This window comes from Primulina huaijiensis, chromosome 7 (genome assembly GCF_012295235.1).
Source record: "Primulina huaijiensis isolate GDHJ02 chromosome 7, ASM1229523v2, whole genome shotgun sequence".
In the NCBI taxonomy this organism is placed as follows: domain Eukaryota; kingdom Viridiplantae; phylum Streptophyta; class Magnoliopsida; order Lamiales; family Gesneriaceae; genus Primulina; species Primulina huaijiensis.
This window is the reverse complement of record NC_133312.1, coordinates 18,942,686-18,958,655: the sequence shown is the minus strand read 5'-3', so window position 1 is coordinate 18,958,655 and position 15,970 is coordinate 18,942,686. Positions and strand designations below refer to the sequence as shown.

The 15,970-nt window shown below is 38.8% G+C and overlaps 1 protein-coding gene across 1 annotated transcript; it reads right to left on the bottom strand.

Annotated features, from left to right (window-relative positions):
- Positions 1 to 2,899: 2,899 nt before the first annotated feature.
- On the bottom strand, positions 2,900 to 4,954 carry LOC140980439 (polyubiquitin-like). The gene is made up of 2 exons (XM_073446247.1): positions 4,831 to 4,954; positions 2,900 to 4,192 (listed from the first exon to the last, which is right to left on the bottom strand). Exon 2 carries the CDS (start codon positions 4,190 to 4,192, stop codon positions 3,047 to 3,049), a length of 1,146 nt encoding a protein of 381 aa, XP_073302348.1. The 5' UTR covers positions 4,831 to 4,954; the 3' UTR covers positions 2,900 to 3,046.
- Between the last annotated feature and the right edge of the window lie 11,016 nt (positions 4,955 to 15,970).

The window sequence follows — 15,970 nt, the reverse complement described above, 5'->3', positions numbered from 1 at the left end:
CTATTTTATGCCCCATGGAAGTGAGTTGGGCAAATAGAGTATTTAGTGTGTTGATATGGTCGGTCATCGATGAGGATTCCGCCATCCGAAGAGTATAAAGCCTTCTCTTTAGGAAAATCATGTTGTGTAGGGACTTGACCTCGTACATCTTTGTCAGAGTATCCCAGATAACTTTGGCTGTTTTTATCTCAGAGATACTTGACAAAACTTCGTCTGCTATAGCCAAGTGTAGATTGGCAACAACGTTGTCATTCATCTCGTTCCACTTTCCATCATCTGTAATCTCCACCGGTCTATCTCCAATAGCCGCCAAGCAATTCTCCTTTCTTAAAACTGCTTGTATCTTTATTTTCCACAGCATAAAATTGCTTCCATTGAACTTTGCTATCTCGTACCTTCCCGCCATTATGTCTACAACAATTTAGTAGACTGGACAAAATTAATCCCGCCTTAAATAAAAAATCTCAAAAAATCTTTTCTGATGTGGAAGATCAGTATAGGCTGCAACCACAGAGCATACTCAGAATTTTTAAGAAATTTTAAACCAAGGCTCTGATACCACTTGTTGGTCCCACGTGCGGAATTTGAGATAATAAAACCCAAAAATAAAGAATAAACTGGACACCGAGATTTACGTGGAAAACCTCAAAAATTATTAGGGTAAAAACCACGGGCAAGATGAAAAGAATTTCCACTATAATATTTTGTGGTGTACAACTCACTCATTGTTTTTCCAAAGAGAACACACTCTCTTAATACAGGAGAACAAAACACTTCACAAATATTATAGAACTAAGCATTCAAATGCTATAAGATGAGAGAAAACTCGAAGAAGGGATGATTTGAGAATGAAGGAGGAAGCTCTATTTATAGAGCCTCTGTCAGTGTGAATACGCGTTAAAAACGCGTATTCATATTTCCGTCTGAAATATTAGTCAACCCACGTTTTTGTTATTTCCGTCCAATTTGCCAACCTAGGCCCCACCTATACAGAGCTGAAACTCCTAGCCTCTATCACAACTTTATAAAATTCTCTCTACTGCTCAGATTACGTACACTATCAGTTTACAAGAATTTATCACTCTTTTACAATTTCGTTTAAATATACGAAAGTTGAGTGAATCAACAAATAGCTCAAAAGATCAAAAAAAAGAAGTAAACAAATAAGTTATCAATAAAATTTAAATGCACGGACTTGATAATCTAAACAATCTGTGATTTTATCAATAATATTGATTACTCCGTGATCTAAATGCAACATTTCTCAAAGTTAAGAGTGGTTTTGCAAAAGTTATAATATGCTAACCATAATATGAAAAATTCAATTCCATGATTTAAAGTACAAACTATTTGTAAGACATTATATTATTACTTCATCCGAATAGCACACCGAAATAGGAGTAACATGAAAGAAGAATTAAGATCGATTCATCCATGAACGTAATCTTTATCTGTGAGATGAGTCAACCCTATCGATATTCACAATAAAAAGTAATACTCTTAGCATAAAAAGTAATATTTTTTCATGGATGACTCAAATAAGAGATCCGTCTCACAAAATACGACTCGTGAGACCGTCTCAAACAAGTTTTTGCCTTCATCATATACCCGCCCGAATTTATTTTTTTAAAAGTGATGTGGTTAATTCTTGATTTAATTGTTTGTAATCATATATGCCATAATTATTGTCTTTCGGTGAAACTTCATCAAAATGTATTTAATTTCAAAAGTTGAATATGCAAGTTGCACTTTTCCGAAAAGTCCGACCTTATTCAAGATACATTAAGATATGACATTATTAAAAAAATAATAATAATAATTTGTACATTATAATGATTTGAAACATATGTGTTTGCATATGGAAAATGTACAATTGAGCATAAAATGTAAAAGACTAGTCATAATACATCTATTACCATCTACTAACAAATGGAAGGAACATTACCAATAACCGAATTTGGTATGATACTATAATGAAAAAAATATAACTAAATTTTAGTTATGTTTTCAACTTCTAAAAAAATATAAACAAGTGAAATTAGTCAAATCTGACGATTAAATTGCACTACGTTTTATCAACCTAATACCTAATTCATTGTTTCTGAAACACAAAACAAACACCAAAATTTAACTTTGTTTCCATCGAAAACTGCATTCAGTTCCCCTTCGTAGACACTAAACTCGTCTCATATACGTATAACGCGTTTCAATAGTAAGTGCCGTTGGGTTTTGTCGTAGAAAAGGTCTGCTAAAACAAAGGGATGCTATTTATTGTCCAGCAAGAAAAGACTTTTTAAGAATTTGATGGAACACATTTCTCTTTCATTCTGTTAATCACTCAACAGGTGCATTCTCGATGATGAAAAGCAGAAGATTGAGGACTTTGTGGTTGGTGGCTCATGCTAAACTCCTGACTAGAGATGGCTTATCATTTGTTGAAGATAAGTCTTGTATTCTTTGCAATGATCTTTCAGTGTAAGTTATCGGCTGCAATATGGAAGGAGATCCGCAATTGGCTGACAATGTCGAAGAACATTGCTTCACCACGGCTATTTTGAGGACGTTTAGAAATTGTTATCGTTGTAATTCGGTGTTATCTAGGATGCGTAGAACGACACTTGCAACTACTGTTTACAACTTTTAAAACGCACACAACAACAGGTGCATTTTCGATGATGAAAAGCAGAAGATGGGAGGACTTGGTACATAAAATTAAGATTTTTGTTCTCCGTTGTATTCCTACCCCTGTTGATGTATTTAATGTTGTAGTTACGTTTATTTAAAACTTGTGGGTGTCATCTCGAGTATGACCGTTTTAACTTTTTTTTTAATGAATTTACTTCGTTAAAAAAAAAAAAAGAAAACATAAACCATATAATAATATGAAGACGACGGCAAATACCAAATTCGGCTCCAATTCATTTGTCACATGAAATTATTGAACAGTTGCATAAAATATCCCCACATGAAACAGCTTAACAATCAGAAACCCAGTTCACACATCACTCCAACAAGACAAGACAGATTGCAGGCGAAACACATTCATTTAGAAACCTCCACGGAGACGCAGGACAAGGTGAAGGGTGGACTCCTTCTGAATGTTGTAGTCGGCAAGAGTCCTTCCATCCTCCAGCTGCTTACCAGCGAAAATCAACCTCTGCTGGTCCGGTGGGATACCCTCCTTGTCTTGAATCTTGGCCTTCACATTATCGATGGTGTCCGAACTCTCGACCTCCAAAGTGATGGTCTTTCCGGTCAAAGTTTTCACAAAAATCTGCATACCACCACGGAGCCTCAGCACCAAGTGCAAAGTCGATTCTTTCTGGATGTTGTAGTCGGCCAGGGTGCGCCCGTCCTCGAGCTGCTTACCAGCGAAGATCAGCCTCTGCTGGTCTGGTGGGATCCCTTCTTTGTCTTGGATTTTGGCTTTAACGTTGTCAATGGTGTCCGAGCTCTCGACTTCAAGGGTGATGGTTTTCCCGGTAAGAGTCTTCACAAAGATCTGCATACCACCACGGAGCCTCAGCACCAAATGGAGAGTGGATTCCTTCTGGATGTTGTAATCAGCAAGGGTTCGACCATCCTCAAGCTGCTTTCCGGCGAAGATCAGCCTCTGCTGGTCTGGTGGGATGCCCTCCTTGTCCTGGATCTTGGCTTTGACATTGTCGATGGTGTCAGAGCTTTCAACCTCAAGGGTAATAGTCTTGCCGGTGAGGGTCTTAACGAAGATCTGCATGCCACCACGGAGACGGAGGACCAAGTGGAGGGTGGATTCCTTCTGGATGTTATAGTCGGCGAGGGTGCGGCCATCCTCGAGCTGCTTTCCTGCAAAGATCAACCTTTGCTGGTCCGGGGGGATGCCCTCCTTGTCCTGGATCTTGGCCTTAACGTTGTCGATAGTGTCTGAACTCTCCACCTCAAGGGTGATGGTCTTGCCCGTAAGGGTCTTGACAAAAATCTGCATGCCACCACGCAGACGGAGGACCAAGTGGAGGGTTGACTCCTTCTGGATGTTGTAATCGGCGAGGGTGCGGCCGTCCTCAAGTTGCTTGCCGGCGAAGATCAACCTTTGTTGGTCTGGGGGGATTCCTTCCTTGTCCTGAATTTTGGTTTTGACGTTGTCAATCGTGTCGGAGCTTTCCACCTCTAGGGTGATGGTCTTTCCTGTCAAGGTTTTCACGAAGATCTGCATCTGCAAGAGGAAAAAGGTGAAACGTGATCAGAAAACACTTCATATAGCACAGATCTATCAAATTTCGACATCATACCGTAAATACAAAGAGAATTAATCATTACTGAAAAAAAGATCTAGATCAAACAAGAACTTTTCTATAACAGATCCGCCGCTTCAATCAAGAAATCAGATACATAAAAGTCGAATTTATTTTTAAAAAAACAAAACAAAAGTTACAGAAACCTAGCTTCTCACAGATCCGCTTCATTCAGGAAGATCCATAAAATTCGAATTCATTTTTTAAAAAAAAACAAAAGTTAGAGAAATCAGAACCAAAATCTATCTCCAATCCTAGAAGCTTGTAATCAACAGATCCATAAAATCAACAGTCAACATGAAAATAGAAAAATCAGTACAATTGACATATCCGAATCACATCACAAGGAGAAGCTAAATAAATATAAGTTAAACTTTTAATTTGAAAAGGCCTGTAACTACAAGATCCAATAAACCAACCACAATTTCAATCGAAAAATTAAGCACCGAGATCATCAGATCCCGGAAAAAATTAACATCAAGCAGAAATCATCGCAAAATTAATTAAAAACAAAAAAAAACTCACGTAAATCATAAAGAAAAACGGAGGAAGAAAATACCTTTAGAAGAAGATAATATGCTTTGGGAATGAGGAAATATGAATGAGTGGTAACCAGAGAAGGAAAAGCCGGCTTATAAAGGGCAGGACCGAGACCAGTACCCAATTAAATAACGACATGTGTGCCTACTGACGTGTAGTCTACCAAGCCTGCACGCAAATGCACCGTTTGATATTTTTTAGTAGTGCACGTTAATTTCAATGTCCGGCACAAAAACGAAGGAACACCTTATCTAGAAGGTGTGCAAACCACGCGCTTAATTTCAATGGAAAATTATTATTATTATATTTATATATATTTATTATCTTATCTTATTTGTTTATATTTTTTATTTCAATTATATTTTTAACTATATTTTTTAAATTTTTAGATATTATTATTTTTAATTAAAAAATCATTAATTTGAAAATAACGAAAAATAAAATGTTTAGATATATATAAAATTAAGCGGGTTGCATTAATATGTTAGTTTTTAAAACAATTATTATATTATTTCAATAATTTATGTATAACTGATGAAATTCGAATTATTTATAATTTTTACTATATTTGATGAAATTGGAAAAACTTATATTAATTACAATTATTTGTGTACTATTTTTTAAAAAAATTGTATTTTTTTAATTTTGTTGGAGGCTTGACAACCTAACCCGCAACCCATTGCGAGTTAGCTTGGGTGGGGGGTTTGTCGACCTATCAAGTTGGCGGGGTTGTTCGTTTTATTTGGATGCATCTATGCATATACGCCACACATTGTTGGGGAGATAAAAATTGTGATTATTCAACTCCTTGAAAATTTTTGTGTGTCAAATTGTTTAATGTACTATATGATCTAGTTGGTTGCATCAACGGTAAGTTGGAAAGATAAAAATTATGATTATTCATTCCTTTGAAAATTTTTATGTGTCAAACTGTTCAATATATTGTATGATCCAGTTGTTTGCGTGAACCATAAAAAATACTTAAGTTCTGAAGTTGAACCCAAGTCCCTTCAGAATTTCGGTTACCTAATTGACTTAATTTCATATGATCACACGCGCATGCCACGCGCGTTATTGGGTTTTGGATTCGTGGAAAATACAAAAAGTGGCTTGGGTTACAAGAAAAATAAAATACATAACAAGTGGCTCTTCAGTTGTTTCTAGAAAACAGTATCTGTCCCACGCGGAATAAAATAAAGAGAAAGGGAAAGAGTGGAAGAACTCATCGATTCTAATTCTAATGGTCAACATTGAACTACGCAATTATATATATAATATAATATATCTATATATATATACACACACGATGTAACCAAAAATTGTGATTCTTTGAAATATTCTGCAGGTTCGTACATATATATATATATATTGGGTAGTTCAATGGTCAACCTGTCTACGATTATTTGGATATGTGTACGAACCTGCAGAGACGCCGGGATTTGTCCGACGTATACACTCTGACGCTCAAGTACTAAAAGTTAAAGAGTTTAAGCATAAATTCATGAGAGTTTTGAACAATGAAAATCATCCATTATTTATAGATTTTTTTGGAGTGTGTAACGTGTTTGTGTATTTATAATTAATTTGAACTTCAATAATGAATTTAATAATTAAATTGACTCATTACTCTTCAACATAAGTGATGCTTACGTCAATCTAATTTATGAATAGTATATTATAAAAACATTTTGATTTAACTTTATTTTAACGAAAATTTCAAGACTATAACAATATTCTAAGGTCTACATCCGATAAAAAAAAAAAAAAAAAAAAAAAAAAAAAAAAAAAAAGAACAACAAATTTACGTGGTTCGATCAAATGATCTACAAATAGGCTCTTCGCTATAATCAATGTACAAAGTTAGGGGTGTAAATCAACTGAATCGAGTCGAATATGACGAAAACTTTAAGGCTTGAATTCGGCTCGAATCAGATTTATTCAAATTCGAGCCTAGCTCAATTCGAAGCTCAAATTTTAAATTTTTGGCTCGAATTCGTTTCGAATTAAAACTCGACTTCGAGTTCTACTCGAAATATTCGAACATGTTCGCGAACTATTAGAACTATAGCTCTAAAAAGAGACTCGAAATTTATTTATTTAATATATAATTATATTATATTGATAAAATATTAAAGTTCGCGAGTGGATCGCGAACTATCAAACAAAATAATTTGGGCTCGAGTTCGGCTCGAAAAAGTTTGAACATATTCGAGTTCGATAAGCTCGAATACGAATAAAATATTTTTCAAGCCAGCTCGAAAATGTCATGAATGGTTCGATTCGTCTACACCTTATGCAAAGCATGGATCACTCAAGTTACAAAATCATCTCACAGAAATTCACACTTGTTTTCTCACATATAGAAAATGGAACACACTTGAATTTCACAAAAAGTTCTTTCCACTTCTTAGATATTTGCTCTCTCAATCAACTACTACATATCCTCTCATTGAATTCTCATAGTTCAAGTCAATTTCCAAGTGTCCAAGCCCCTTGACTGCTTACTCCAGTAGCCAGTACTTGATTGGTTGAGCTTTCACCAACTAACTTCTTGTTGGTACTTGTTTCTTTATTCACTTTTGCTTGACCTGTATTGGATGTATATAACACCAGAGTCCACAATTCTCCACCTTGTTATTGATCCAATCTTCCCACAGTTGTGCCTCCTCAAGCATTTATTTCAAGGCTCTGCCCCTTTAGTCAGGTCGATCAGTTCCAAGCAATAACTAAACATATCACTTGGAAGGGGCTTATTACACATGTCTGTCGGATTATGATGTGTACTGATTTTGCTTACTTGTATTGCACCAGTCTCTGTTGTTTCTCTTACAAAGTACATTCTTACATCTATGTGCTTTGATAGTTCATGGAACACATGATTCTTGGACAATTGGAATGCACTTTGGCTATCACAGAGATAACTGTGATAGTCCTTTGTTTATGACCAAGTTCTGCCATGAATCTTTTCGTCCATATACCCTCTTTTACTGCGTTTGTGACAACATATTCTACCTCGGTAGTGGATAAGGCTACCAATGGTTCTTTGATCGTTCATGAAACACTTGATGCTTGGACAATTGGAATGCACTTTGGCTATCACAAATAACTGTGATAGTCCTTTGTTCATGCACAAGTTCTGCCATGAATCCTTTCATCCATGACGGAAAAACTAACTCGAATATCGTATAATTCATACTTTGATTTAGGATCTTTGTAGTTGATTTACTAACCTTTGTTCCGAAGATGAAAATGTTTTTCGACGGTCCGATACCGATCACTAATGGAAAGGAATCAAGTTTTCACAATCCAAATGCTAAAAGGTCAGGTCGGCCTCATGGGCGACCCATTACCATTAACCCATATATATATAAATTCTTACATCTCCCACTCGCACATGAGGGCTAAACATCTTGCTTAGATTTATCACAATCATATATCACCAATTTCATACAAGTAAATGGATCGTGTGACTAGCGAGCATATTAAATAAGAGCTCAAAGCTATACACGTGTTAAGGATGTATAGAAGCTCAATTCAAAACATATTTTTGAGGACATTTTACTCGTTATACCTCAGATTTATTTTATTACACTAATCAACGTATCCCTTGTCCCAAAATAAAATAAAAGAGCATACTTGATTCAAAATTATTCATATCTGTATGTATTCACAATTATGTTCTAACAACTAAGTTAAACATAATTAGTCGGCTTGTGAATACAAAATAAGTGTCAAAATAAATCTTCTTTTCCCACTAGAATCTTTCAATCTTTATTTTAGCTGCTTTCTTAGACATGTACCTCATCACCGAATCATCCATAGCTATTGGTATTATGCTAAAGTAGCATCACTAAAATAAAATTAAAGAGACAATTAAAAGTCTTAAGGGTATAAGTTTAGGTTTATATATAAATCTATGGATCTCACACAATGATCTGAGACTCGAATAATCATTATCCAAATGATCACTTACAACACACACGGTATGAAACATGTGCTACGATGTGTTTCTTCCTCTTTAAAAAAATGTATGTCACAAAAAAAATATTCACATCGTACAGATCTTAGTTAAAGTGCCTCTCAACACTTAACTTGAGTTTTCTTTTTACTTATCCTCCAACATGTATCAATTTAAAGAAAACTCTAATATGACTATAAGACAAGTTAAATGGATTGTGGGAAAATCCATTTCGATTACAATAAAATCTAAATAAGTAATCTCATCCTGGTGATATATACCAAGGCAACATATGTATGGATTTGTTCTCAACAAAACCAATATCGTCTCATCTCTGCATGTTTCTCAGCACCAGAGCTGATTGCTCATGTGAGAGAGATAACATCAACTTGTCAGACATACTCTCAATTTTCAGATTAGTAATTCATGAAGTGTACACATTACACATAATGAAAACATCGTTATAATAATGAGCACAATATCTTAAATACATGTATTTAGTTACAATCATATCCTACGTAGTCCAAGAGATCTAATATGATCTATAAACATGTCTCTTGGTATTGTCTTAGTAAATGGATCAGCCACCATCACGTGTGTAAGAATGTATTTCAACATCACTTCTTTTTTTTCAACTATATCTCTGATAAAGTTGTACTTCGTGTCAATATGTTTGGTTTTTCCATGGTATTTGGGGTCTTTTGTGTAAGCAATTGCTGATTGACTATCACAATAAATCGTTAAAGCTCTCACAGGACTGCTTACGATGCTCAAATGACATAGGAATCTCTTTAACCAAACACTTTCTTGCACTGCAAAAGCACATACCACAAATTCTGCTTCCATTGTGGATAATGATACACAAGTTTGTTTTTTTGCTTCTCCAAGAGATGCATCCATCATTTAGCAAGAAAGCATAACCAGAAGTTGACTTACGCTATCTAAATCACCACCCCAATCAGCATCTGTGTATCCTTTCAATGTTAAATTTTTTCCTTGATAACAAAGGAAGCAATCTGTAGTGCCTTTTAGGTATCTTAGAATCCTTTTAACTGCACTCCAGTGTCTTCTTCCTGTATTAGATTGATACCTGCTGACCAGACCCACGACATAAAAAATATCGGGACGAGTACACATCATTGCATACATTAAACTCCCAACTGCAATAGCTATCGAATTTAATATGCAACCCTCGATGAACCAATAGTTGCAAATTCGATCGAGATATATAAGATGAAGGGACCGTTGTGTACGTTAATCATAACCGATTGGTTCTTGTAGGCTCTATCAGTTATACCTAGGGAATTATGGACGATGTTACTAGACGCTCTTATCATGATTCGATGAGTTTTTTCAAAAAAATGATTTTTGACATTCTCATGATCAAATGTTGGTGCATGGAATGAGACAAATTAGTGTAATCTCGAATAAAAGAAAATGTCTTGAATCACAAAGTGTTGTGAACCAATGGCTAGTTGTATCCCTGAACCATTGAGGGTCACACAAATACTGGATTATTTGTTCTCGTTGAGAGAATAAATTCAAGGAGTAGAATTTATATAAAATTATGAGATAGTAAATTCAAGTAGTTGAATTTATGATAATTAAATTTTGAGAAAATAAAATGAAGGGGTTGAATTTATATAAAATAATGGGATAATAAATTCAAGGAGTTGAATTTATGCTAATTAAATTTTGGAGAGAATAAATTCAATGAGTTGAATTTATAAAATTTGATAATTTAAATTATTAAACTTAAATGTTGATTTTATAAAAGATTTAATGAAAATAGGGTATGCATAATGGGCTTGTAGGAGTACAAGTCTAACATGCTAAATAATTAAAATTTTAATGGACTTTAATTAATTAAACTAGTTGGACTAGTCTAATTAATTGATTAAGTTCATTAAAGTTAATTAAGGAAACTAAATCTATAATTATAAAAATTAGGTTAATTATTCATAATTAAGTAAAGGTGCGACAAACCCTAGCCTACACAAGCCTCCACTATTGCCTTGTAATTTTCAAAAATTGCATCCACTCTACTCTCCAATATTTCGGCCTCCATCAAAGAAAAAAGGGAGTTTGAGCTGTTTCTCGAATTTTGATTTCCAACAAAAAAAAATCTTCTAAATTTCTATTGCAATTAAGAAGAGGAAATCATCCAGTCGCGGACTTGATAAGATGATTGAAGAAAGGAGATTTTCAAGAACGTTCGTAAGAGAATTACAACAAGAGCTATATCTGCTAACCTCGGAATAGGTGGAGTCGAGTGAATTATTCACTGAAGGTAAATTTATTTACAACCTGTGAATGTTTGTTTCGTTTAAACCATACGAGTGTCCAAGATAATATTTGAATGTCAGATTAAAAATTTTAAAACTTCCGCTGTGTTTTGGACACGAGAAAACCGATTACCCAACGTGAACCAGTCGTCCCAACCCCTATGTCGTTTGATTGGCACTTGCATATAAAACACCAGCATATGTGAACTCATTAGGCTTAATTATAGAATTTAAGAACTTCGAAAATTAAGATAGCCCTTCTCCCCAACTTCCATCTCCAAAATGCAGATCAATCATAGCCGTCCAATAAACGACGTCTTTCCCCAATGTTGTATCAACAATGTGCCTAGCCGCATTACACTCCCACATTTTCCGTACTCGCCCAATAAAGCGCTCCAAAACACTGCATCAGAATCCAACTGTATTCGAATTAGATGTCCGTGAATTTCCTTACCCAAACGAAAAGACTGCAGAGCAGCCGAAGCTGCAAGAGCACTAGAAACACTGAACTTGTTACACTTGAAATTATCATTTCGCTGCATTGTTCTATATAATTCTACTGCATTCTCAGATTGTTGTTCTTAAAATTGCCTGAAATCATGGCTATCCAAGAAAAGTTATCTCTATCGGGCATTTGGTCGAACAGTTTCCTCGCCTCGACCACTCTGCCCATTTTTGAATATCCTTATATCAAAGTGTTCCAAGAACACAAATCTATCTCACCCATTTCATCAAATAGGCTCTGGGCATCAGAAAAGCTAGCGCACTTACAGTACAATTCGAGAATCTTGTTTGATACCCCGGGATATCCCGGGTCATGGACGATTCGAGACAATTGGTGATGTCTACAAGGGAGCACAGGTCACAGACGATCCGGGACACTGGATGGATAGCTCAAGTTGGGGAGAATCTACGAGAAGGGTCACCAGAGGCTGAGCAGTTGAACGCCCGGGACGTCTTCTCCCCGGGCTATTGGGCGCCCGGGATCTCATGCAGGCTCCCGAGAAATTGTCTACCTGGACCACCTCGATGTGAGCACCACACTCCAGTGTACTAGCAGAATAGGGTATGGGTGGCTGTCCCGTCTCTGACACTGATCCAAGTGGTTGACAAAATCAGGTAGGATGAATGTGACTAGTATGAGATTTGACATGTCAGAATATAGGGTATGAATAGTCTTCCTACTATAATTAGTAGGTAACACGCATAACGAGATCATCATTACTTCTCCTACTATAAATACCAAGTTCTTTCTTTACATTTATTCATCTATTGAGATATTGAATTCACCAGCATTCATTATTCCCTCATACACACCAATATCACAATCATCACTTGGTTACATTGGTCTTTTTTGAGTCATTCACTGACTTAAGCATCGGAGTGGTCACACCGGATACCCCTCCGACGCCCATTCACGAGTTCATCTCCTTGTCTGCAGCTCACAGGAAAGCCATATCTCACATTGCTCTTATTCCCTTCATTATCTTGATGTCAGATCCGGTGGAGCACCCGACCCGGCTTATTCATTTCACCCGGATCGCATCATTGTTGAAAACAAAGATCCCAGGCACAAAACTTGAGCCTCTGATGTGGGTGTGAACTCTTTTATTACCTATCATGTAGTTATGCGCATTCGGAAGCAAGATGGTATCAAATCAGCAAGAATTGTACTATTTTCATTGGATTCGAAAACAAAATGAATAGGATGACAGTCATATAGTATAACAACTATACCAATAGACATTAAATTCAATCCTGGAATCCGACGCTTCGGAGCATTCTAACCATAAGTGGGTTTATCTATTATTAATTTCGAAATAATTTACACCCAATTGTTTTATGATTTTGTGAATTTTGATATTTTTATGAACACTGAAAACACGTGACAGATCCGGTGGAGCACCCGACCGGCTCATCCATTTCACCCGGATCGCATCGGCGCCTGTGGGAAATTAAGCTCAAGACGTAGATATGATTTCCATTCAAAAATAAGTCCGACCAGCTCGGCACTCAGATTTTATCTATGGATTTTCATATGGGCTCGAAGCTCAGCAGCTATTCCAGATTGGCGTGAAAAAGTATTTACTATGCACTCAGTAGCATACAGCTATATTAGTCACCTAATTTATCTCAGCTAGAGAAGTTTCACTCTACCGAAAATAAATTCGGATTCAGTATTTCCAGGTTAGTGATTTAGTTTTTAATAAAACTAATACAACAGGATAAGCAAAAATCTTTCAAAGTCCGCGAGACATGAGGCCCCGGCGCATTATCTAAAGTCCAGGAGACATGAGACCCCGGCATCTTATCTTAAGTCCGGGAGATATGAAGCCCCGTCACCTTCTTGTAAGTACGCATTATCTTAAGTCCGGAAGACATGAGGCCCCGGCGCATTATCTAAAGTCCGGAAGACATGAGGCCCCAGCGCCTTCTTGAAAGTCCGGGATACATGAGCACATTGTCTAAAGTCCAGGAGACATGAAACTACGGCATCTTATCTTAAGTCCGGGAGATATGAGTCCCCAGCACCTTCTTGTAAGTTCGAGAGACATGAGGCTCCGACATCTTATATTAAGTCGGGGAGATATGAGGTCCCGACACCTTCTTGTAAGTTCGGGAGACATGAGGCCCCGGCACATTATCTTAAGTCTGGGAAATATGAGGCCCCGGCACCTTCTTCTAAGTCCGGGAGACATGAGACCTCGACGCATTATCTTAAGTCCTGGAGGTACAAGGCCCTAGTTATTTATTAAGTACAGGGACCCGTAACCTGGCTCGGGGATCCGTACCTCGGCCATCTACTAAGTCCAGAGACCCGTACTCTGGCGCGAGAACCCGTACCTCGGTTATCTGCTAAGTCTAGGGACCCGTACCCTGGCCCGTGGAGCCGTACCTCGGCCACCTTCTGAGTCCAGGGACCCGTACCTCGATCATCTGCTAAGTCCATGGACCCATACCCTGGCCCGGGGACCGTACCTCGGTCATCTGCTAAGTTCAGGGACCCGTACCCTGGCCCGGGGATCCGTACCTCGGTCATCTGCTAAGTCCAGAGACCCGTACCTCGATCATCCGCTACGACCAGGGACCCGTACCCTGGCCCGGAGACCCGTACCTCGGCCATCTACTAAGTCTAGGGACCCATACCCTGGCCCGGGGATCCTTACCTCGGCCATCTATTAAGTCCAGGGACCCATACCCTGGCCCGGGGACCCGTACCTCGACCATCTGCTAAGTCCAGGGACCCGTACCCTGGTCTGAGGACCCGTATCTCGACCATCTGTTAAGTCCAGGGCTCCGTACCCTGGTTCGGGGCTCCGAACCTCAGCCATCCGCTAAGTCCAGGGACCCATACCCTGGTCCTGGGACCCGTACCTCGGCCATCTGTTAAGCCCAGGGCTCCGTACCCTGGCTCGGGGCTCCGCACCTCGACCACTCCAAAACCCAGGGCTCCGTACCCTGGCTCGGGGCTTCGCACCTCGACCACTTCAAGACCCAGGGCTCCGTACCCTGGATGCTCATTAAGTTCAGGGCTCCGTACCCTGGCTCGGGGCTCCGCACCTCGACTACTCCAAGACCCAGGGTTCCGTACCCTGGTTGCTCACTAAGTCCAGGGCTCCGTACCCTGGCTCGGGGCTCCGCACCTCGACCACTCCACAAGCTAGGGCTCTGTAACCTGGTTGCTCATTAAGTCCAGGGCTCCGTACCCTGGCTCGGGGCTCCGCACCTCGACCACTCCAAAAGCTAGGGCTCTGTAACCTGGTTGCTCATTAAGTCCAGGGCTCCGTACCCTGGCTCGGGGCTTCGCACCTCAACTACTCCAAGACCCAGGGCTCTGTACCCTGGTTGTTCATTAAGTCCAGGCCTCCGTACCCTAGCTAGGGGCTCCGCACCTCGACCCCTTCAAGTCCAGGGATCCTTACCCTGGCCCGGGGCTCCATACGCTGGTTATTCTTTAAGCACAGAAACTCTTACCCTGGCTGAAGGCTCGGTATCCCGATCACCTATTGAAAATACCGGTTATTTTCCAACGCTCAGAAAAATTTAGAGATTCAACATTCAAAAGCTGTTTATAAAAAGGAAGAATCAAAGTATTTTTCCTGACCGGACAAGCAAGATTAATCGGGACAGCGGGTATGACTCTAGCCCGACTATTTAAAGAGGGAGTGATGATACTCCGGGATATTCCGGGTCATGGATCGTGCCCGGATCATGGACGATCCGAGACAATTGGTGATGTCTACAAGGGAGCACAAGTCACGGACGACACGGGACATTGGATGGATAGCTCAAGTTGAGGAGAATCTACGAGAAGGGTCACCAGAGGCCGAGCAGTTGAACGCCGGGACGTCTAGGCTCCCGGGAAATTGTCTACCCGGACTATCTCGATGTGAGCACCACACTCAAGTGTACTAGCAGAATAGGGTGTGGGCGGCTGTCCCGTCTCTGACACTGATACAAGTGGTTGACAAAATCAGATAGGATGGATGTGAATAGTATGAGATTTGATATGTCAGAATATAGGGTATGACTAGCCGTCCTACTATAATTAGTAGGTAACACGCAGAACGAGATCATCATTACTCCTCCTACTATAAATATCAGGTTCCTTCTTTGCATTTATTCATCTATTGAGATATTGAATACACCAGCATTCATTATTCCTTCATACACACCAATATCACAACCATCACTAGGTTACATTGGTCTTTTATTGAGTCATTCACGGACATAAGCATCGGAGTGATCACACCGGATACCCCTCCGACGCCCATTCACGAGTTCATCTCCTTGTCTGCAGCTCACAGGAAAGCCATATCTCACATTGCTCTTATTCCCTTCATTATCTTGATGTCAGATCCGGTGGAGCACCCGACCCGGCTTATTCATTTCACCCGGATCGCATCATTGTTGAA